This window comes from Protopterus annectens, chromosome 1.part2 (assembly GCF_019279795.1).
Source record: "Protopterus annectens isolate FY-2018-M chromosome 1.part2, PAN1.0, whole genome shotgun sequence".
Classification (NCBI taxonomy): Eukaryota; Metazoa; Chordata; order Ceratodontiformes; family Protopteridae; genus Protopterus; species Protopterus annectens.
Genome location: NC_056727.1, coordinates 914,191,706 through 914,216,240, shown reverse-complemented (window position 1 = coordinate 914,216,240; position 24,535 = coordinate 914,191,706). Strand labels below are relative to the sequence as shown.

At 44.1% G+C, this 24,535-nt stretch overlaps 1 protein-coding gene across 1 annotated transcript in view; it reads right to left on the bottom strand.

Moving 5' to 3' along the window:
* Positions 1 to 24,535, bottom strand: part of PARP1 (poly(ADP-ribose) polymerase 1) — a 2,301,307-nt gene that overhangs the window by 527,502 nt on the left and 1,749,270 nt on the right. The window contains exon 21 of the mRNA XM_044060208.1: positions 19,068 to 19,166. Within this exon, the coding sequence (XP_043916143.1) occupies positions 19,068 to 19,166 (99 nt within the window). The remainder of the gene's footprint in view (positions 1 to 19,067; positions 19,167 to 24,535) is intronic.

Genomic DNA, 24,535 nt, shown 5'->3' with positions numbered 1-24,535 from the left:
AATAGCCAGGAGCATAAAAAAAACTACTGCAGCCAAGGGGAAAACATACGAAAAGGTAGACAAATATAAAGTGAAAAAATGAGATGCAGCCACTCTAGAGAGAATTATCAAAGAAATAACAGGTGGTAGTGAAGTGCAAAGCTGACCAGTATGAGAAAGTAGGAGAAAAAGGTGGCCTGACTCGAGGGAAATGAGGATGCCATTGGGTAGGGTAAGAATGCACAAAAGGACAAGCCAATGAGTGCAGGGCAGGAATAGAGGACAGACAAATGGGGTGGGGGGGGTGGGGCTTAGTTAGGAATTTTCAAAATTATGCATGTAAAGGCAGTGGTAATTGAGCTCTGATAACTAGACTACAATATCAGCCAGACAGGTGCATTGACAAAAGATGTAGGTGTATGTAATTTTTGCCAGACATTCCAAAAAATATAAAAACATGAGCAGGGCTAGCTCTCTGGCTGAATAAACGGCAGTCGTGGAAGCAGCTTTTTCTGCAAGGCTTTCATGTGTGTGTGTGTGTGTGTGTGTGGGGGGCAAGGAGACTACTGATGCAGAGTCCTTCATTCTGGGAGGACTACAAATCTCTGAATCATGGGGCAGTCAAAAGTTAGTTTCCCACCCTGCCAGTAAAGCATCCCTCCATCAAGACCTACAATGGATTTAGCTGCAGGAACAAGAAGCCCCAACAATAAGCTGAAGAGGACTCGCTACTTTAGGGTCTAATAACAAGTGGTTCAACTGTAACAAAACATCCAGCAGTGGGAGGTGATTTACAGTCAATGGAACCTCACAATACAGTGCACAATCAAATTCTCAGGCTTGCAGATGTCCTCAAGATCATGGCAAATATCAAAACCTGGAGATACAGCAGGGTCTGGACTCTCCAATGCATCCTCATCCAGGCTGCTAGAGGCCTGAATTCTTGGAACTACCAAGCACTGAATGTTAGGATCTGAACTTTTAAACATAATCCTCTGCTAAGACATCAAAGAGGGTTCTTTCCACTTTATGGTTAATACCATACACTGAAACTGTGGGAACACAGAAGGGAAGCCAACAGAAGTGCCTTGATAGGGCTATAAGAAGCCACCCAACCAAGTAAGGGAACACACGCAGGGCCCACTCTTGTAAGGGTTTGGGCGGCATGGCTAACACCATGGTAAATACGATCAGCAAATAAAAAAACTTGAATGGCAAATTATGACTCATTCAACACCTGTATACAGTTAAGGTGTCAATTTCAGAATAAATTCAAATTACAGAAATCTGAACACGTAACGCAACTTTTTACCAACTCTTCAGTTAAAAAGATTTGCACATTTAAGTTGCTTAATTGTGGCACTAAACTCCACAAATTAAGTACCAAAGATCATATTATGTGGAAATAATAGCACTCCATATTACCTGCCTTTCAACAGCTGCAGACCTGAATGAGAGAACACAGCCCACACAGCTACTACTGCCATGATCTTGTTGAGCACCCAGAGGGGTGTGGCAAGATTGCATGGCAGTGCTCAGAATTGGAAGTGACTGGCTCCCCAGCCAGAAGTGGGTAAATCTCTTGGATTGCTGTGCTATTTCTATGTGATAGTAGGTGTCCTGGAAATCCGCATCCAACTGTCTTTTCTCAACAGACGTAACATGGACCACACTATGACCATCCAGAACTTGTATCACAAACTGGTTTAGGTGACTGAGATCCAAAATGGGTCTGAGGTTCCCAGTTTTCTTTGGTACTAAAAAGAACCTGGAATAGACTCCAGATTCTAACTGGCCATGGGGACTGGTTGGATGACTGTTTTCTTCTAGCAGCTTTAAACTTCTATAGCTGCTAACTCCCACTGACTGGATGGAACATCAGGGACTTTCTTCTTTTTTTCTGAGGTGGGAGGGAAAAGGGAATTGAATAACCTCTGGATATTATTTTTAGTACCCAAGAATCTGAAATTGTGCGCCAGGCTTGAGGGTGCAGAGACAAGCATCCCCTCCACCCTGACTGCTGCCGAAGTGCAAGAGTCAGGCAACTGTTAAGGAGCAGAAAGGTTGGCTCCAGCAACTGAAAAGTTCTCTCCGAAAATCCACAGTGAAAGCCCTGGTCATGTGGTTTGCTTCTGTCTCTTGGCAGTCGTCCATTAAAATTGCCTCTCCTTCTGCCATGGGGAGGTCTGTCACCTTGGGAATTATGGAAACCTCTCAGTCATTTGCAGAACCACATCTTCTTACCCAATCTCTGGTTCCCAGAAAAAGTTATTTTCGGGGTGGAGACGCATACTCCCACTGCAGAGAGATTTTACACCTTGTTGGCTCCTGGTGAATGCATCTTTGATTTTTGGTCCAAATGCAATGGGACATTAAAGGATGACTTAATGGCTTCAGCAAAGTCACAAAGCTGCATCCAGGCATGGTGATGCTGATGCCTGCTGCTCTGGCCGTGCAGTCAGCTGGATTAGAGAGCAAATGCACGGCCACATTTGAGGAGGACTGCAGGGTGGGAAGCTGGCAGTCAACTATTTGAACATCCGCAGGCAGTACCCCCTAGACTTGGTGACCTTTTCAGTCAAATCTCTCTGGAATCTTGTCAAAAGGGGCATAGTTCCATGATCCAAAGGCGAAGGTCACCGAAGCACAGGTCCGCTTCACAAATCTGTCCATTGCCCTAGACTCTGTTAGGAAGATGAACAGAAGAGCTTTCTTCTGACAGCTCCTTCTTGATGGCTGCTGTCACCACCATAACATCTACTGGCAGACCCTTACTCCAGTGCTTCCTGTCTGTAGGTGCAAATAAGTTTTGATCAGCTTTTTCAGGGATGGGCTCTACCACAGCAGGATTCATCCATGCCCGTTGAGCCATAAGGTTGATAAGTGGATCAATGGGATGTACCACCCATGACAATGCTGGTCTGGAACCAAAAGCTTCCATGAATATGGACTCATCTGGAGAAATGTCTTGGGATGAAAAACCCCTTTCTCTGCTTCATTAAGTTTAGAATATCACTGACTGTGACATCTTCAGAGAGGGAGCAAAGGGAACCTTCCCCTTCCTCTAAGTCAGTATCTTCATTGAAAGACTCTGGGGAACAGTCTAGCTTATTCTAGCTGCATGTCTGTTTTCTGGGGGCACCTTCTAAGGAACAGCAGAAGGTTCAGTATTGGATGGGGAGCTGAAAAAACAGATTTCCTCGGAAGCCCATGGTGCTGCCTTGTCCCTATCCAACAGGACGAAGAGGGGAGGAAAAAGACTGCAGTCGGAGTTTGGGTGGAGCCGACCTGGTTGAAGCCAACTTGTATTAAAGGCCTCGAAGACCAAAGTTACTACCGGCACCAAGGACTTCCTCCGATCTGAAGAGACAGAACTCTAGCAGCCACTGACCCTTGGTCTTAAAGTTGATTTTGAATCTAACTTATCCAGGGCCAAAAGTCGGAAAGGGATAGACAACACCTTGAATCTCATTGTCGATTTAAACCCCCCCCACCTGAACTTGGTGCCGAAGCTTCAGCTTTGAGCGTCAGCTCGATCCAACAGCATTGGAGTCGAGAGAGAGAGATGGAAGCAATCTTAGAAGGCTTAAGGGTCTCCTGTGACGACAAAGGTGTTCTGGGGTTCCAGTCAGAACAAACAACGCTGGACCTGAAGGGTGAGTTGGTTCAGATTCCTTAAAGGGAAAGGCAAGTTGGCCAGTACTCAGTAGATGCCCAGGGGATGGTACTGGGATAACCCCAAGCTGAATCTGCATCCCTAAAAACTTCATCAGCCTATCAACAGTTTCGTGAGGCCTCTTGACCAAATGGATGATGCCACCAAAGGTGGCAGACAGTACCCTCTGTCCTTGCAAGACTGGTGAAAGTAGTCTGGAGTTCATCGCTCCCAGTGAGTAACTTTTGCATGGAAAAGCAGAGCAGACCAGAGGTGTTGCTGGATCTGGACCTTCAAGGTACCTTAAGATTGACTGGGACTTGCAGGTCGTCGGCTTCAGGGAATTTTTTTTTTTTTTTTTTTTTTTTTTTTTTTTAAGTAATTTTAGATGAGTTGCTCTTTTAATTCTTTCTCTTGTTTTTATCTTTGTCTTTTTCTTGTCCCTTCTATATAGATCTGCCTCTTTTTAAAGGGGAAGCCATAGAAGATGAAGGCGGAGCCCCTGTCTGTGCTGGAAGGAACCCTTTTATGATGAGCTTGTCTCTTCTGGTCTGAAAGGCCCTAGCATTGAACGCTGTTGCACAACACAGACAGTCCACATTCAGGTGAAGAAAGTACAGTTTTGTACCTACCATAAATGTAGATGTTCGAGTGCTCACACTGCTGCAGTCATTACACTTGGGTTATCCTGTCGTCAGGCGGTCCCCCGCAGTCGGCCAGAGTTCCAAAGTCTTGGTCCGGCATCGGTTGCTGTCGCTTCTTCCCTGACGTCAGTGCACCACGGGTATATAAGATGCATCCGATGCCATTTTCTTCAGTTTTTCTTGCCCCAGATGTCAGGTTCCCCCAATAGGTAGGCAATACGTATTGCTAATGAAAAATATACATATAAAATAAAAACAATACCTTCAGTTACAAGCAAATACACCACAAAGGTTGTATAGGATAGAAAGGTATAGATAAGTCCAGCTAGTTCAGCGGGGATGGAGGGAGGGTAACCTGGACTGCAGCAGTGTGAACACTCGAACATCTACATTTATGGTAGGTATAAAACTGTACTATGTTCATCGTGTTACACTGCTGCAGTCATTACACTTGAGCAGAATCCCAAAGCTAAGGTTGGGTGGCTGGTCTATAAAGAGTTAGGATTGGCTATGAGGCCCTGCAGAACTACAGTGGCAAATCCTGCTCTGGATTTAGAGTAAAGAGGCAGGTGGTAGTGCTTGGTAAAAGTGTGCACGGAACTCAAAGTTGCAGCCTCCAAAATTTCCTTGGTAGGTACTCCTCTGAGAAAGGCTGTTGAAGCGGCTGTTGCCCTGGTGAAATGTGGCCTAATGGTATTTGGGACTGATTTTCCATGCTGTGTGTAGTAGTAACGGATAAAGTGTCCTATCCATTTGGATATAGTCTGCTTTGAGACAGCCTTGCCCTGTGATCCTGCAGCATATGCTACAAACAGTTGCTCAGTTTTCCTGAAAGCTTTTGTTTTGTCCAAGCAGAAGCGTAGCTGCCTGTGTATGTCCAAAGAATGCAGAAGTTTCTCCCCATTATTCTGGGGGTTTGGATAAAAAGTTGGCAAATGGATGGTTTGGTTAAGAGCCACACTAGATATCACCTGTGGCATAAAGGTAGGGTTTGTCCTTAAAGAAACCCTGCCCTGATGAAAAATTATAAAAGGTTCCACTGCCATCAATGCCTGCAGCTCTGAGACTCTTCATGCTGAAGTTACTGCCAGGAGCAGAGCTGTTTTCCATAATAAAATTTTAGATCGGCTGTATTGGCTGGCTCAAGAGGTGGTAGGGTTAGCTTTTCCAAAACGAAATTGAGGTCCCAAGTTGGTGCTCTCCGGGTCGGTCTTACGTTTTTAGCCCCTCTGAGGTACTGCTTTAGCAAAGGATGAGAGAATAAAGGAGGATCTGTGTTGTAATGTGCTGAAATGGCAGAAGCGTGGATCTTAATTGATGAGAAGGACAGGCCTCTGTCCAGCATCTCAGTTAAGTATTGTAAAATCTGAGGAATGTTTGGAACAAGAGGGTCAAGGCTTTGAGCCTGGTTCCAGGTGCAGAATCTCTTCCATTTTTCTGAGTAAGCTTTCCTGGTGCTCGGCCTCCTGGCCTCCAAAATGACATCCATAACAGCTTTAGAGAGAGGTGTTGCCTGTTTGACTAATGTATCTGCCATGCAGCCAAGTTTAGGGTTTTGAGCTAACCGTGCAGGATCTGATTGTTTTGTTGAGTCAGAAGGTGTGGAATTTGAGGCAAAATCCATGGTGTGCCTTGTGCCAAGTTCCTTAAGATAGGGTACCAGTGCTGGCATGGCCAGTCTGGAGCAATCAGGATCATCTGTGGTTTTTCTTGTCTGGCTTTTAGGAGTACCTTTGAAAGGAGAGGCAGTGGCGGGAAGGCATAAACTTTTAGGTTTTTCCAGCTGAACAAAACAGCATCCACTTTCCATGCTTGTCTGTGATAAGTCCTTGTGCAGAATTTTTGTAGTTGGCAATTCAGTGGGGAGGCAAAAGGATCTATATCTGGGCATCCCCATTTTCACGTTACCATGCTAAAGATTTGTGGATTCAATTTCCATTCATGAGGGTCCATGAGATTTCTGCTTAGATCGTCTGCCAGAGTATTTTTCTTTCCTGGCAGGAATTGTGCTTGCAGGTGAACTTGATACGTTAGAGCTGTGTTCCACAAGGTCATGGCTTGCCTGCATAGGGGATAAGAATGAGTGCCTCCTTGCTTGTTTATGTACCACATTACTATGGTGTTGTCTGTCTTTAGTAATAATTGTCCTGGATGCAGAAGGTCCTTGAAAGCTGTTAGGGCATTTTGAACAGCCAACATCTCTTTTTGATTGATGTGAAGATGCATCTGGTCTGTGGTCCACTTGCCCTGAATGCATTTTCCTGCCATGTGTGCTCCCCAGGCGTAATCCGAAGCATCTGTTGTTACAGTTTGCCTGGCTGTGGGTTGGGTAAAAGGCTGACCCTTGTTTAGGTGACATGCCTGTGACCACCATCGAAACTCCTGTTGTAGGCAGGGAATCATTGGTATTACTGCTTCTAAACTGTGAGTGTTGAGTCCAAACACTTTTTGGGTACCATTGTAATTTCCTCATATACAGTCTGGCATATGGTATTAGTAGTATGCAGGGTGCCATGAATCCCAGGGCATGCAGAATTTTTCTTGCAGGGAGATGGGACTTTTTGCCAGTAATTGAAAATATTGAGTTAGTTGAACTTGTTTGTCTGGTGTGAGGTAAGCCATCTGGGCCGTTGTATTTAAGCTGGCACCCAAGGATATAATCTGTTGCGAGGGCACTAGTTTTGACTTATTTTCGTTTACTGTGTACCCTAGAGAAATTAGCAAACTTTTTACAAACGCCAGATGCTGTAGAAGAATGTCTTTTGTCTCTGCTTGAATGAGGCAGTTGTCCAGGTATGGATATATTTGAATTCCTTTTTGTCTGAAAAATGCAATTACTGGTGCCAGGCACTTTGTGAAGACCCTGGGAGCAGTAGATAAGCCAAAGGGCAGTGCAGAGAATTGGTAGTGCATTGTACCATCTTTGAATCGGAGGTATCTTCTGCAATTTTGTCTGATAGGGAAATGCAGGTATGCCTCTGAGGTCCAGAGTAACAAGCCAAGCCTTCTTGCCCAGCATAGGTAGAAGCTGCTGTAATGTCAAAATTTTGAATTTTGGAATATCCAGGTAAGTATTCAGAATTGAAAAGTCTAGTATGGGCCTCCTTTCTAGGGACCAGAAAGAGTTGAGTAAAATCCTTGTCCCTGTTCCTGCTGTGGTACTCTCTGAATAGCTCTCATGTCCATGAGGGCTGAAATTTGTTTTTGTGCCTCTGCGCATTGATTTTGTGGCAGGTCTGGCATTCCTTTTAGCCTTGGTAAAGTATGAAAGTGGACCCTGTAACCTTGGGACACAATATTCAGAACCCATTCGTCTAGGGTGATTGTTTGCCAGTTTTGAGGAAAAAAGTGCTAGTTTTCCCCCTAAAGGGGCTTCCAAAAGGGACGTGCTTGGCGTACGAAGGGGAAAGTCATTGTGACTGTCCTGTAAGGTTGAGACTTGTCCTCACCTCCATTTGGGGTTTAGGTGCCCCACTGTCATTGTCCGTTTGAGCCGTGGGGTTGAGATCTGCCTCTTGGGCGTCTGTATCTGGCTCTCTGTGGCCTGACACTGGAAAGGACCAATTCTTTGTTGGCCAATTTCTGCTAAACCGAAGTGGCTGTACCTGTAAGAAATCCTTGACTGTTTGCATAGATTTAGCTTTATCCTCCATTTTCTTTAACACCTCTTCTGCCTTAACATCAAACAAGGGATCAAGCTGTAATGGAGCATCCAATAATTTTTGCCTTAACATGATCAGGTAAACTCTGTTCTTTTAACCAAGCATGTCTTCGAATCACAGAACCTGTAACTGCGGCTCTACAAGAGGTCTCTAAAGAATCAAAACCACATTGCACAGTATGTTTTCCCACCTGTTCAACTGCATGCAATAAATCCTGCAATTCTTTACAATCAGGAGCTTCTGAGCTTGCAAGCATTTTCTGTTTTAACTGAGCCATTAAATATTGTTGGTACTTAAGCATGTGAAACTGGCAATTTAAAGCTCTTACTGCTAAAGTTGCAGAAGTGCATACTTTCTTCCCCCATCTATCCAAAGCTCTGGAATCTCTGTCAGAGGGTACTGGATTTTTTGCAATGGAAGCCTTAACCCCTTTTGGACCCTGGGAAATAGTTTCTGGATCAGCAGAAGGGTTTTTGTAAAGAAACTTGTGAGAGTCAGGGACTCTATTATACCTATCTGGCTTGGCTGGAGCAGGGGGCAAAGAGTCAGGAGATGAGCTGGATTCAGAGAACACATCATCCACAATGTCTAGCACAGGTGGAATAGCCAGCGGCCTGTGCTGAGGCAATAAAAGGAAATCCCTGAGCCTTTTGTTGGATTCTGAGTAATCCTGACTTTCCCAATGGAAATGCTCCCTCATGGTATGCAAAGTTTCCCCAAAAGAATAATCCTCAGGAGGAGAGGCTGAAGGGATAGATTATTCAGCATCAGAGTCCTCATAAGGGGGTAGAGAGTATCCCTGGTCTGAAGAGGAATCAGAGGAAATGGAAACCTGATCAGAGGAGTCAGTCTGTATCCTGCCTAGGCCTTTTCTCAGGAGGGGGATGGGAACCCCTGATTAGAGTAATGAGGTCTTCGGCCATTTTAAGTATCGGTTTCTTAGGCATGGAGGACTGTCCAGGAGAAATGCTGTACTTGTTTCTTTGTCTTTAATGGTACCTTTGTCTTGGCTGTTGCTTTAATGGCAAGTTGTGAAGGTCTGAAAACACCCTCAGAAGCCGATGCCTGCTCAGCGGCTCCGGACCCATCTGAGGGATTAGTTTCCGTAGGCCCAATACCTTGAGTTTCCAGAGGCCTAGTTGTCTCCACGTGGGAGTCGGAAGCGGCCTGTGGCTCTGAGGTAGCGGGTGCCAGGGGCTGCGAAAGCACCTCACTGAGAACCGGCGACTGACCTAGAAGAGGTTTAGTCAGTTTTGGACCTCAGATGCCTGTCTTTATCCTTGTCTTTGCGTTTTTTCGGTATTGGAGGTCGTCGGTTGATCCGACGGCATAGTATAATTGAACCTTCTGCCAAAGTAGTGCAAAGCAAAATCAAAATGTGTTTTATAGTGTGTTTGTTAAATCTAGCACAAAACCGACAACTAGTGACGTCGTGATCAGGGCCTAGGCATGGAATACAGTAAGAGTGGAAGTCCTTATGAGGTATTTGCTTCCCACAACAAATACAATTATTAACTTTTTCTGACATCGGTCTGAGGCAAGAAAAAAGTTTCCCCAACGGGGTACTTAGCTTTACTGAAGACTTCGGATCTGAAATTCGACTTCGAAAATCCCAGGAGTCGGCCGACCAGCACTTGCTAACTGCTTCTGCTTCGAGCACCGCGCGGCAAGAAAGACTGAAGAAAATGGCGCCGGATGCATCTTATATACCCCTGGCGCACTGACATCAGGGAAGAAGCGACAGCAACAGACGCCGGACCAAGACTTTGCAACTCTGGCCGACTGCGGGACCGCCTGACGGCATGATAACCCAAGTGTAATGACTGCAGCAGTGTAACACAATGAACATCTGGCTTCAGTCAAATGGGGTATGGGTGCAAATGGGTTGTAAAAGGCACCTATCGTCTTGGAGGAAGCAAAATTAAATTTTGTATTCTTCTATGCCAGCATGAAGACACACATGGTAATCAGATGGCTCTGTGGGATAGAGAAATAAATTCCTGATTCCATCCCAGACAACTGTTTGAGTAGCAATTGGGGCAATAAACAGCCAGCAAGGAAACTGGACGCAAGTAGCAGATGCTGGCTTGCAAATACTGGAGGAAAGGCTGATAGCTAGGTCACCATATTTAAGACACCAAGCAAAGGGTTGTGGGAGTGACAGGCAGCACAAGAACAGTACAGTTGTGTACACCTACCATAAATGTAGATGTTGAGTGTCTTCACTGTTGCAGTCATAACTGTAGGGTGCTCCTGCCGGCAGGCAGCCCGAGGTCGGCCAGAATCCCAAAGTCTGGGTCTGGCGTCGGCTGTACAAGCTAGTACCCCGACGTCAGTACGCTCTGGTACATAGTACTCAGCCGACGCCATCTTCTCCAGCCTTTCTTGCCCTAGATGTCAGAAGTCCCCAATAAAACAATAATGAATCCAATAAGGAAACACAAATACACCACAAAAGAGAAAAAAGAGGGGATAGGAGGGAGGGAAACACCGACTGCAACAGTGAAGACACTCGAACATCTACATTTATGGTAGGTGTACACAACTGTACTATGTTCTTCGTGTTTCACTGTTGCAGTCATAACTGTAGGGTGGAATCCCAAAGCAGTGAAAAAGGGGAGGAGGCTTTAGACAGAAGAAGGGAAGGCAAGAATACCCTGCAAAACAGCAGAGGCAAAACCTGCCCTGGTCTATACAGTGGGAGATTGTAGTGCTTGGAAAAAGTATGCACAGAACTCCAAGTGGCAGCTTCCAAGATATCCTTGGTAGGAACTCCTCTGAGGAAAGCTGTAGAAGTGGCAGCTGCTCTAGTAGAATGACTTCTAATGGTACCTGGAAACAGTTTCCCATGATGAGTGTAACAAAATCTGATTCCATAAGCAATCCATTTGGAAATAGTCTGTTTAGAAATAGGTTTTCCAAGAGAACTGGAGGCAAAAGAAACAAACAATTGAGAAGACTTTCTGAACTCTTTAGTCTTGTCCAAGTAAAATCGTAACGGCCTGTGTACATCCAATGAATGCAAAATCCTTTCCCCTTTATTTTGAGGATTAGGAAAGAAAGTAGGAAGGTGAATTGTCTGATTTAAAGCCACTTTCGAAATCACCTTAGGCATGAAAGTAGGATTGGTCCTCAAGGATACTCTGTCCTGATGGAAAATAAGGTATGGTTCCACAGCCATGAGAGCCTGCAACTCTGAGACCCTTCTGGCAGAAGTCAGTGCCAATAAAAGAACATTCTTCCAAGATAAAAACTTGATATCTGAAGATGCAGCAGGCTCAAAAGGAGGCAAAGTAAGCTTTTCTAAAACATAATTAAGATCCCAGGCAGGAACAGGAGGGGTCCTGGGAGGACAGAATTTTCAGCCCCTCTCAAGAATTGTCTCACCAAAGGATGAGAAAAAACAGGAGGGTCAGAGTTGAAATGAGCAGAAATAGCAGAAGCATGAATCTTAATGGAAGAAAAGGAGAGTCCTTTAGATAAAAGATCCGAAAGGTAAAGCAAAATAGAAGAGAGATCAGGTACCAGAGGATCCGAGCCTCGGGCGTGCATCCAAATACAAAACCTCTTCCATTTAGAGGCATAGGATTTCCTAGTACTAGGCCATCTAGCTTCCAGAAGAACATCCAAAACTTGTTTGGGAAGACTAGAGGAAATCAAACTTCTTTGAAGAGCCAAGCTGCCAGGCAAAGGGTCTTGAGATTGGAATGTAGTAACTGACCCTGATGCTGGGACAGAAGAGAAGGGTTCTGAGGGAGAATCCAAGGAGGCTCCAAGAACAGGTGCTTTAAAGTTGGATAGCAAAACTGTCGAGGCCAATTTGGAGCAATCAAGATGAGGAACTTGGGCTTGTCCTGTTTTATCTTCAGTAATACCCGAGGTAGTAGAGGAAGAGGAGGGAAGGCATATCCTGAAAGGCTTCTCTAGCTGAAGGACAGGGCATCCACTTTCCAAGCTGTTTTGTGGAAGGACCTGGTGCAAAAGCGAGGCAGCTGATGATTGAGATGGGATGCAAACAGATCTATCTGGGGACATCCCCAAACTGCAGTAATCCTGTTGAATAAGTTGGTGTCTAGCATCCATTCGCGAGGATCTGAAATGTTTCTGCTCAGGCTGTCTGCTAAGAGATTCTGTTCCCCTGGAATGAATTGAGCCTGCAGATGTAGATTCAAATTTAGAGCTGTGTCCCATAAGGCCATAGCTAGTCTGCAAAGGGGGTACGAATGAGAACCCCCTTGCTTATTGATGTACCACATGACCGTGGTGTTGTCTGTGCGAATTAGCAGAGGCCCTGGTTGCAAAAGGTTCTTGAAGGCTAGAAGAGCATTTTGAACTGCCAACATTTCCTTCAGATTGATGTGCCAGTGAAGATGGTCCTTCGTCCAGGTTCCTTGCTGGCAATTGTCTAGAAAGTGTGCTCCCCAAGCATAATCCGAGGCATCCGTGGTCAGGATTTGAGTAGGTTGAGGTAGACGAAAAGGCTTTCCTTCGTTTAAAACACATGCCCTGGACCACCAGAGGAACTCCCTCTGGAGACAGGGGATCAGAGGAATCAGAAAATCCAGATCGTGGTGATGTGACCATACACTTTTCAGATACCATTGAAGCTTTCTCATATGAAGCCTTGCATTTGGAATCAACAGAATGCAGGAAGCCATGTAGCCCAGAGTCTGCAGGAATTTCCTTGCAGTGAGCTGAGATAGAGTTGCCAAGGTGTTGAAAATAGAAGCCAGCTGTGTTTGTTTTTCTGGAGTGATGAAGGCCCTTTGCAAGGTTGTATTTAAGAGGGCTCGCAAGAATACCATTTGTTGAGAAGGGATCAAATGTGACTTTTTTGTGTTCACTGAGAATCCCAGTAGGAGGAGAAGACGTTGAACGAAGTCCAGATGTTGAAGTAAAAGATCTTTGCTCTCTGCCTGAATAAGGCAGTCGTCCAAATAGGGGTAAATCTGGATCCCCTGAAGTCTGCAATAAGCCACTACTGGTGCCAGGCACTTGGTAAAGACTCTGGGCGCAGTAGATAAACTAAAGGGCAGTACAGAGAATTGAAAGTGCCTCGAACCTGCCTTGAACCTGAGGAATTTCCTGCGTTCCTGCCTGATGGGAATGTGTAAGTAGGCTTCCTTCAAGTCCAATGTCACCATCCAGGCATCCTGAGATAGCATTGGAATTAGTTGCTGCAGAGTAAGCATCTTGAATTTTGGAATTTCCAAAAAGGTGTTTAACACAGAAAGGTCCAGAATAGGTCTCCATGAGTTTTGTTTTCTTGGAACCAGAAACAGCCTTGAATAAAAACCTTTTCCCATCTCTGAGAGAGGAACAGGCTCTATGGCTCTCACGGCCAGAAGAGCATCCACTTGATTTAAGGCCTCTGACCATTGATGTTTTGGCAGATCTGGCCAACCGAAAGCCCTTGGCAAAGTATGAAAGTGGAATTTGTAACCTTTTAAAATCACGTCCAATACCCATCTGTCCTGGGTAATAGGAGTCCAATTTCTGTAAAAAAGAGACAGTTTTCCTCCGAGAGGGGCATCCAGGTGAAGGGGTCCTGCAGCCCAACTTAGAGAGTCATTGAGTTTGCTTTCTTTGAGATTGGGATCTGTCTTCTCCCCTTCTAGGTGAAGAAGCAGTCCATTGTCTAGATCTGTAAGAGGCCTGACCTTGACCACGACCTCTGGAGCTTCTATATCTACCCCTTTAGGACCAGTTTTTAGAGGGCCAATTCCTGGAAAATCTAGGAAGCTGAACTTGCAAGAAATCTTTTACAGTCTGCATAGATTTTGCCTTTTCTTCCATCTTTTTAATAACTTCCTCAGCCTTAGATCCAAAAAGAACATCATGCTGAACAGGGGCATCTAACAACTTAGCCTTAACCTGTTCAGGTAAACTTTGTTCACGGAGCCAGGCATGTCTCCTGATAACAGTACCAGAGGCTGCAGCCCTGCAAGAAGCATCCAAAGCATCAAAACCACAATGTAAACTATGTTTGTTCACTTGTTCAGTAGCATGCAAAACATCCTGAAGTTCCTTATCCTCTGCACATGCAGGAAGGGAAGCAAGCTTTTGCTTTAAAACAGACAAAAGAAATTGCTGATACTTAAACATATGAAACTGGCAATTTAAAGCCCTTACAGACAGGGTAGCAGAAGTATATACCTTTTTTCCCCACCTGTCTAAAGCACGAGAATCCTTCTCAGAGGGAATAGGATTTTTAGAAGAAGCAACTTTAGCAGCCTTAGAGCCCTGAGAAATAGTTTCAGGATCCGCAGAAGGGTTCTTAAATAAGAATAAATGAGAGTCAGGAACCCTATAAAATCCATCAGGCTTAGAAGGAGCAGGAGGCATGGAATCAGGATTCAAATTAGCCTCAGAAAAGGCATCATCTACAATGTCCAAAACAGGAGGGATAGCTAAAGGCCTATGCTGAGGAAGAAGAAGAAATTCTCTAAGCCTCTTCTTGGAAGCAGAATACTCCTGACCTTCCCAATGAAAATGTTCCCTCATCTCATGCAAGGTTTCCCCAAAAGAGAAATCTTCAGGCGGAGAGGCCGAGGGTAAGGAGTCCTCAGCATCCGAATCCTCAAAAGGAGGAAAAGAATAGTCCTGATCTGAGGAAGAGACAGAAGATACAGAAGCCTGGTCAGAGGAATCCAGAGGAACATCCTGTCGAGGCCTTTTCTCAGGAGGGGGGTGAGAACCCCTAATCATTGTAAGCAAATCTTCAGCCATCTTTAATAATTGCTTCTGTGTCCTGGGAGTAGATTCAGAAGCAGCTTGAGCAGGAACTTTAGACTTAACAGGAGTCTTTGTCTTTGCCTTTGAAATAGTGATGTGAGTAGGCCTGAAAACCCCCTCAGAAGCCGGTACCTGCACAGCGGTTCCGGACCCATCTGAGGGAGCGACGTTCGAAGGTCCTGCAGCAGTTAAAATAGTAGGCCTTGATGGCTCCCCATGGGAGTCCGTATCGGCCATCGGTTCAGAAGTGGCGGACGACAGGGGCTGCAAAAGCACCTCACTGACGACAGCCGAACCGGACGCTGGCTCCAGCTGCAATGAGTCCTGTTTGGACCTCGGAGGCCTGTCTTTGTCTTTGCGCTTCTTTTGAATTCCGGTAGTGTCCGACGACATTCTATAATTGAAGCGTCTGCCAAAATAATTTAGAGCCCAATCGTACCTGCGCTTGATAGTACGAGAGTTGAACCTGGCACAGAACCGACAACAAGAAACGTTGTGGTCAGGGCCTAAGCAAGGTAGACAGTAAGAGTGGAAATCTTTATGAGGTATTTGTTTCCCACACGTTATACAATTATTAACTTTTTCTGACATCGGAGGAACAAGAAAAAGATTCCCCAACGGGGTACTTAGCTTTGAGAAGAGAAGTAAGAACTTCGGACCGACAACAACAAAATACGCTGTTCGAAAATCGCCAACCCAACGACTTGCGAGCTGCTTTCCACCGCACGGCAAGAAAGACTGGGGAAGATGGCGTCGGCTGAGTACTATGTACCAGAGCGTACTGACATCAGGGTACTAGCTTGTACAGCCGCCGCCAGACCCAGACTTTGGGATTCTGGCCGACCTCGGGCTGCCTGCCGGCAGGAGCACCCTACAGTTATGACTGCAACAGTGAAACACGAAGAACATCAGTACATGCTTGCTCATAAAGCAGCAAAATGAAGCTATGTTTTTTTTCCTCCACAGCTGACCATCAGTTGCCACTAATGCTCTTCTTTATTCACTGGGTCTACAGGACCCACTTCAACTTCTATCAGGCTCAATCAGAACCTGGGGTTGGTGAGGAGACTGAGGATGCTACTTGTAGCATCATGGAGTGCGTCTTCACCACATCCACCCTGTGGCAGCCTTGCAATCACCACAGCAGTTGCCTTCAGAAGGTGCATGCTCTGCTCTAACCATCAGCAACCTCACAACCTAGAATTGTAGTAGCTCTTGCAGTACAGAGCTCAGAAGGCTATTAATGCTGCTAATGCAGTCAGCATAGGCAACTTCCCTCCCATCAGGATGGGCAGGCCAGCATCAGCGATTCATTTTCAATCTTCAACTGCCAGGTCTTACCAATTTCCATGCCACTAGTGGAATATGGGTTGTCTGCTAGGCAGACACGGATTTATCTGCACCACAGGGATGGAAGATGATGAAGCAATGTTGGCAGCACTTGGGCTGTGTATAGAAAAAGTTGATCTCATGATCATAGGAGGTTACTAGGTTATTGACCGGGAGGTCATTTCAAGCCTAGCCATTTCATCCCAATGTAATACCATAGATACTCTAGTCAATACCCAAGACTGTATTTATCAATGACTGCCCATGTCCAGAAGGGCTGTGGGCACTATTCCCTGGTAAGAATTTACAGTGTCCCATCCACTCGTCCAGGTTCCTTTTCAGGTGCTCTGTTTCTCATGAATTGGCAGCCTGTTCCAAAGACACGGCAGTCACTGGGAGACAAATCTGTCCTTCCAGCATGTCCTAATCAAGTCGCAGGCCACATTTAGGTCCCTGGAACAGGCAGATCTAGTCCCGTTTGATTTACAGATGTGCAGCAAATTCATAAAGCTTGGGTTGGAGACTGCTCTGTAAGCCAGGCATAAGTCTCCCCTAAGAAGTCTATAAGGTAAGGAGTATAGTGACAGGGACTTTCGATGGTCTGTGCAAGGTATGTGCTAGAGTCCCTTGATATTAGTTAGAAACCTCTGAGGTCTCCCCAAATGTTGCAAGTGGTTTGTATGGTACATGCCAAAAGGGGCGTTATACTCAATTATGGGCCTGATTAGTGATGGGTACAGAGGGGTTATAACCTCCTTTGCTCTAGATTTGATACCTTTGTTAATTAAGACATAGGCCTGCCATAGTGGAAATGAGGCACCCATCTCCCAGCAGGGGCTCTGCAGGCAAGAGCCTTGAAAACGGCACTTCCTTCACTGTAAGTTCACTTTACCACAATTAGAAGTGTAGCAGGGAATTACTGGTCAACAGGCAAGAGAGACAAAAACTATAGAAAATAAAATCCTGAATAACTGTCTCAAAAGACAGGATGATCCAGGATCTCTTCCCTTTCTTCCCCACAGGCATTTCCAGGAGAAGAGTTGGCAGCATAAGGTAAGTGCAAAGGAGTCAGTTTAAGAACGCCTGGCGAGGGACTTACTTCACTTAGCCAGGGGCAAGGCATGTGCATTCCTAGGACAGTGTTTACTGGCTATCAACTAGCGCCAAGGGTAGGATGACTCACTGCCCTTCTCCCTTCAAACCCAAAATATAAAATTGAGTTGTTGGGGGGGGGGGGGCTTAGGAGTATTAGGCCAGACTATACTGAGCTTACATGGACTAAGATCTTTCCAAAATAGGAAACAATGGCCTCTGGGTTTTCAGACTCTTCACACAAAGCATGACAGCAAGGGAATTCCATGCTAACTCTTTAGCTCTGGGGCAAGCTCATGCGTGGTCTTGTGGAAGATTGAACAGATGACCGCTATATACTGCATTTGATGTGAGAGGGAATTAATGTGCAAGCTTACTAAGAATGCCTATGCCAGCCCTAATGCTGACATCCAGCCACATTCCTTAAGGGTGTGAATCTTACATCTGCCATTCAAGTTCTCCCCAAATATAAGCTTGATGTCTAGGTCTTGAGCCATAAAATGTAGAGCAACACAACTGGCAGCCTTCAGTCAACTTCAACCAACAGACCCTTGCTTACCTTGGAGGAAGGATCCAAGCACGGAAGGCTTTGTTTCGAAGTAACACCCATCCCATGGGTAGGTTAACTCAAACTGGATTAAGCAATAAGCTTCAAACTCCACCGTCTCAAAGGCTCCTCTAATGCCTCGGTCGCTAACTGAACTGCTGTCTAGGCTGCAATCCCAGACTTATCTCTCTGCCACAGAGCCAGGAGGTTATGGATGTTTCCATGGCAATATGGAAGGGTACAGCTTATTGATTAGGAGACTGGTGATACTAACACTTCGAAACTAGCTGTCTATTCAGGGTGGTAAGGATGGACCTCTTCAAGTCTCTTTCATATGCTAAGGCACAGGACCAGCACAGGTCTGTGCCCTTGCTTATTAAGGTTAAGGTCAGTATCTGTAGGACCAGGAGGATAACTTCAGCAAGTCTTCAGCCTACCCCCCAACCTTCTGTCTTTGAAAAGTATTCCATCTAAGGACTGTGTGCACCAGTATATAAACATTTACTTGGAAGCTATGGGGGAAAAAAAAAACACTCCTTTGCAATCTTGTTATGAAGAATCAGACAGGAATGACATCTTCAAAGTCTGAAACATCAGAGTGAAACTGGATGCAACAGGCTACAGGACCCTAACCCTTAACATTGCTTCCACAGCACAGGTTCTCCTATCAAACATACACACTGAGCGATACCTTCTTATCAGGGGCACACAAGCAAATGGTAGCAACTGACATGCAACTAACTTTTCTAAAATGCACAGCTTGGTCAAAATAGCATAATGTCTGATGGAGGTCATTCTAAAGGGGAAAAACTGTTTCCCCACATGGGGATGTAACTTCAGAGTTAATCTTATTTCTTAATTATAAGGATGAAAGGGGAGCAGTCCTCTACACGAGACAGAAGTGCTGTGGGCCTTTGTATATCACAAAGTTATTGTGAATGCTGTTCTGAACTGAATACTGCATTTTGTTAGAAACAATACTCAAAATATCTTAGATGGGTCACTTTATGCCCATAAGATCAAACAGAAGAACAACAATATATTCACCTGCCTCTCCACCCCCAAAGAAGAAATGGGAATGAGGACTGCATAAACAGAATCTCTCACAAACAAGTGCACAGGAGGACTGTGCACTCCACACCTTTCCACTAAAAATAGGAATTGAGCTTCTGCAGCTAGACAGGGCAAGTGCTCTACAGAATGTTACTACATAAGGAATGCATAACCTTCTCAGTACTTAAACTCCTTACTATGTTACTTCTTTGTCTGTTTCTATTAAAAAGTCTTGCTCAAAGACTGAACAGACCACTCTGATGTGTTTTAAGCAAGACTAACTACTGCAACAAAAACATTTGCCAATAAGCGTATTGGCTTACCCCCAGAAACACAAAATCTAACACTGGATTACAAGGCAAAAAACTTACATCAACAACTTCCAGTTCATACGTATTATGCGTGGCAGCATGTGTATTCTTTACATAGTCGCATAAGATCTTTGCCTCTTCTGTGCTTTTGTCAAGAACCTACAAGGTACAAAAAAAATAACTGACCTGAGCAAAACTGTTAAAACATAATAAATACTCAAAGCATGACACCAGACAAAATTGCGGAAGTACCTACTAAACACAAGAATGGTAACAATATCAAAAATGACCTTACTTATTTAATCGTCTGATAACTTGGACAAGAACGACTACATATGACCTTTTCCAGAGCATGAAAAGGAAACATACAAAGCAGACTAACATACATGAGAAAAAAGTAATAAAGACATACAAAACCAATAAAAAATATAGCTGAGTAAGGCATGTAAACCCAGTCTAACACAACTGAAAGATTCCCCAAACTGGTTTCAAGGTAAGCCTTCAGGCAGGCAACCATTATGTCATTTAATGTGGTTACCTTTCAACCACATCTTTCTACTTGAACTTAACTGGAACATAGATTATAGCAGATGAACTTCTTCATGTCATAAACTCATGGTTTGAGAACAGTGTTAGCACCCCTATAGTGCAGGGTTTCAATGCCTACCTTTTGAAGACCCAACACAGAAAATAACTGTGCTACTGAAGTGGGTATATCTGTATTCCTAAAGCCATCTCACCTCTAGATTCCTAAGCCAGGACAATGATCTTGAACTCCTCACATCCTTTTTATGGTAAACAGAATTTTGTACCATATAATAGTTAACTTCCATACACATCCATGTCACCGATAGCCCACGAAGCATATTTAAACAAACCAACACTCCTCTCTTCTGAGCCTAACACTACTTCTTTTGAAGACTTCAACTACCACTACATTAAAAGGGAACCCTACACCACCACAAAAAAAATTCCTGGACTTCATTAAATCCAACTCCCTAAAAAGGTTAAAGTTCAAACTAGGGGTTCAAATATACTGGACCTAGCTCTCACCAATATAGCAACCTCTATACTCAACACCTACAGTTACCAGGTCACTGGTAAAATCTGACCACCATTAAGTAATGCTCACTAGGAGGATAAAACCAGACTGACCGCAAAACTCTACAGTCTTTAGAGACTACTCTAAGGTAAACAAACCAGCTGAGGACCTGACTACGTTTAAATGCCCTCCTTGCCTTGATTACCCCAACTCACACATTGCCACATCTTCAAATAGATCTCATGCCCATCCTGAAGTATACATTAATGTATCTGTCCCCTTAATTCAATGCCAAATTTAGGAATAACCCCCTGTGATGGAATGCTTGTATTAAACTATAAAACACAAGGAATAAACTTGTAGCCTGTTAAAGCAAACGTAATACCTCATCATCTAGTGATGAAATCAAAAACATCAACAAAGAAATCAAAACAAAATTCTACAAAAGTATTTTGAGAATTGCAACCTCTGCTAAGGACAACCACAAAGCCTTCTTCAAGCTATGTCAGAAACTTTAGAGATAATGCCTAGCAATGCTCAGAGCTAATTAACAACAGCACTTAATCATCTCCTCAGGAAACAGCAAACATTTTATCAGAGGAATTCAGCTCCAACTTTGATACCCTATCTCCGTTAAATTTCCCCAACTTATTAGCAACACCCACACCATCCCTTTCACCTCTCAGCAAGTCCTGAATGCTCTCTCCAATGCCAAAAACATTGGAAACTTGTGGTAATCATTTCACTCCACAAGCAGAGATCTGCTACTGATCCTGAAGACAAAGAGGCCTGTAAGTGTTGTCAGCTTTATCTGCAAAGCAATGTAATCCATCACTATGGAAAGTATTAACAAGGACATAGGCAGTCTACAAGCTTTGAACCCAAGCTAGTTTGGTTTTGTTAAAGGAAGACCATGCCTCCTAAAGCTGCTGTACTACTTTGAGCAAGTTACTAATGCGTTACATGCAGGCAAATCTCTTCACACTGTTTATATCATGGACCTAGTCAAGGCACGTTCTGATATTATGGATAAGCTAACCAAAATAAATGTAAACCTGTACATTATCCACAGGATTGCAAACCGGTTAATAGCCAAAACCCAATGTACTACTGTGCATGTGTGAGGATGCCATGTTCTCTTTGAACAGTGTAGTTACTAGTATTGTCCCCCAGGGATAAGTCCTTTTTGGTATTTATTTCTCGGATGTCAAGGCTGACCAGTGATTTTTCCAGATCAACCAACTCTCTCTAAAACCCCATGCCCAAATTGATCTCCTTCAGACCACAGTCCCCACAAAATATCACCAATATGAAAAGCCATCTAACAACCTTGAACTGGTCTACTATACTAAACATCCAAGACCCTAACATATCAGATACCATCCTATCCCAAATACTTCAACTCCACAATAAATTCTTTCAATGGTAAATCACATTAAAAAAAAGAACACCACGGCTCACAAAATAGCTTAAATGTCTTTGCAAGCTAAGGAATGAAGCCTATCAGTCATGGAAAAACAATTCAGCCTCCGATAACCATGCTACCTTTACCAAATTCTGGAACTTGCCTAGACAATCCATAAAGAGGCACAAAGTAAACCATTTCAAAAACCAAGCAACTTTCTCTCAAACAAATTCAAACACTTCTGGCACGAGATCAATCTGCTCACTGAATCCTCTCAAAACTTAATCCAGACCAATTAAGGACTTCTCACCTCCTCTAGCTTTGTCAGATTTTAAGCCACTGTCGCAGTCTGTCAGAAGTATCTCTATTCCCCTCCTCTCTCTCTCGTACAGCCCCTTCCCTTTATCCCTCTTTCTACTTAAAAAAAAAAAAAAATCTCTTAGATACAGATTGGTAACCTATATGAAATTATGGCCACAGACCCCCCCCCCCCCAATCCAGACCATATCATTTCCTGCTTTAACTACCACTGCTGGGAATTTCTAATCCAAACTCATCACATCTTTAACCTTTGCCTGACACAAAATATGTCAAACATGTGGAAAACAGCTCATCATTACCCCTCTCCCCAAACAACCCAAAACACCTCACACTTTCATGCTATTCCCACCCTACCCATTCTTGGTAGGTGCAAGAAAAAAATAATCTCAATAGTATAACAGAGCACAGATACACAGCCGCCAGAATTAATAAAACAACTTATTCAACAAAAGGTAAGCAAAGACATGCTGTAGGTGGAGTGGACACACTAAATTGGCCCTAGGTGTGAGTGTGTGCCTTCTGTGGAAGGTTGGGCACTGGGCTGGCAACTCAACACCGTAAATACTCCACTGGCAATCATGAGCAGACAAGTGATCTCTCTGTGGTGACCCCTAACTGGGAAAAAGCCAAAAGAAGAAGAAAAAGATTCAACAAAAGGTAAGCTCTTACACAGATAAAAGTCGTGCTTCTTCAGACCACATAACGTCTGAAGAAGCACAACTTTTATGTATGAAAGCGCTTACCTTTTGTTGAATAAATTGTTTTATTAATTCTGGTGGCTGTGCATCTGTGCTCTGTTATACTATTGACATTTTGCTTCAGTTTCTTGAGCACAGTTTGTTCCTTGGATAATATTTTAGTTTTATTAAAAAAAATAATCTTTTTACAACTTTCAAGTTGCATTCAACAATACCATCTCCTTATCTTAAATCAACATGGAATCTGGACAGATCTTTGTATTATAATGGCACTTAAGTGTCTGACGACAGTCTCCTCAGAATGTACAAAGGTAACTAGACAGGAGAAAAATCGTTGAACTCACAAAAACCTTTAACCTTAACTACCAACTCCTCCTCCTCCTCTTTAGAACACTGGCATTAGTAACACATCCATCATCTGATTCCAAGACTCCTTTGTTGAACAGGTTTCTTCACAGTTAAAATAGGCTCTTACTTTTCTCAGCCCATAACTCTTTCAATGGGAGGACCCCATGGTTTTATCATAGGTACTTGGCTCCTCACTATTTTCATTAACACGCTACCACATTACCTTCCGACTCTACAACTCATTCTCTCCTACTATGATGACATGGTACTCTCTAAGTCCGGAAACAAACACAAAAAGACCTCAGCTCATGTTTCATTAACCACGAACACACAATCCTACAAAAACAAAGCATTGCTACTTGGCATCACCCAAAAACTTAAAATCAAAGCCACTCAGTATCACCACCCTAGAGGGCACAATAACAGAAGCAAACAATTCCTTCAAATGCCTAGGTCTGTGGCTAGACCAATCACTGGCATCAATACCTATATATAAAAAAACTGAAGGGCAAACGTTAACACGTCTCTTCTGAGTCAGGAAAATCTTACCCTACCCATCCAAGCCAGCTAGGACAGCAAGAAGCAAGAGTGTCCTATTTGGCCCAACTTGAATACAGACTCCCAGTAATAGCCACAGCCCCTAAGAAAAAAGTACAGTTTTGTACCTACCATAAATGTAGATGTTCGACTGTATATACTGCTGCAGTCATCACACTTGGGTTATCCTGCTGTCAGGCGGTCCCGCAGTCGGACGAATCTCAAAGTCTTGGTTCAGCGTCGGTTGTCGTCGCTTCTTCCCTGACGTCAGTGCGACAGGGGGGTAAAAGAGGCAGCAGACGCCATTTTCTTCAGTTTTTCTTGCCCCAGATGTCAGGTGCCTCCAACTAGTAAGGCAATACAAATAACTATGCAAAAATACCTTAGTAGATAAACAATAGTATTAGCTGTTAGCAAATACACCAAATAGGCATGCATCCAATAGATTAATGTACATGGAGTTATAACTAACACCCTGGTATGTAGAGGGGATGGTGGGAGGGTAACCTGGACTGCAGCAGTATATACACTCGAACATCTACATTTATGGTAGGTACAAAACTGTACTATGTTCATCGTGTTATACTGCTGCAGTCATCACACTTGGGTTGAATCCCAAAGCTATGGATGGGTGGCTGGTACTAAACTGGGTTAGGTGAAGCTAGGATGCCCTGCAGAACTGCAGTGGCAAAACCAGCTCTGGTTTTTGAGTATAATGGAAGGTGGTAGTGCTTGGTAAAGGTGAGCACTGAACTCCAAGTAGCTGCCTCCAGAATGTCCTTGGTTGGAACCCCCCCTGAGAAAGGCTGCTGAGGTTGCTGTAGCCCTGGTAGAATGGGACCTAATATTAACAGGCACTGCTTTCCCATGGTGTGAGTAGCAAAAGCGGATACAATGTGCTATCCATTTGGAGATGGTCTGTTTGGAAATAGCCTTTCCTTGTGAACCTGCAGCATAGGATACAAAGAGTTGGTCCGTTTTTCTGAAGGTCTTTGTCTTATCCAAATAGTAACGTAGCTGTCTGTGAATGTCCAAAGAGTGAAGGAGTCTTTCTCCTTTATTCTGGGGGTTTGGATAAAAGGTGGGTAAATGAATGGTCTGATTCAAAGCCACACTGGATACTACCTTTGGCATAAAGGTAGGGTTAGTTCGTAAAGAGACTGTCCTGATGGAAAAT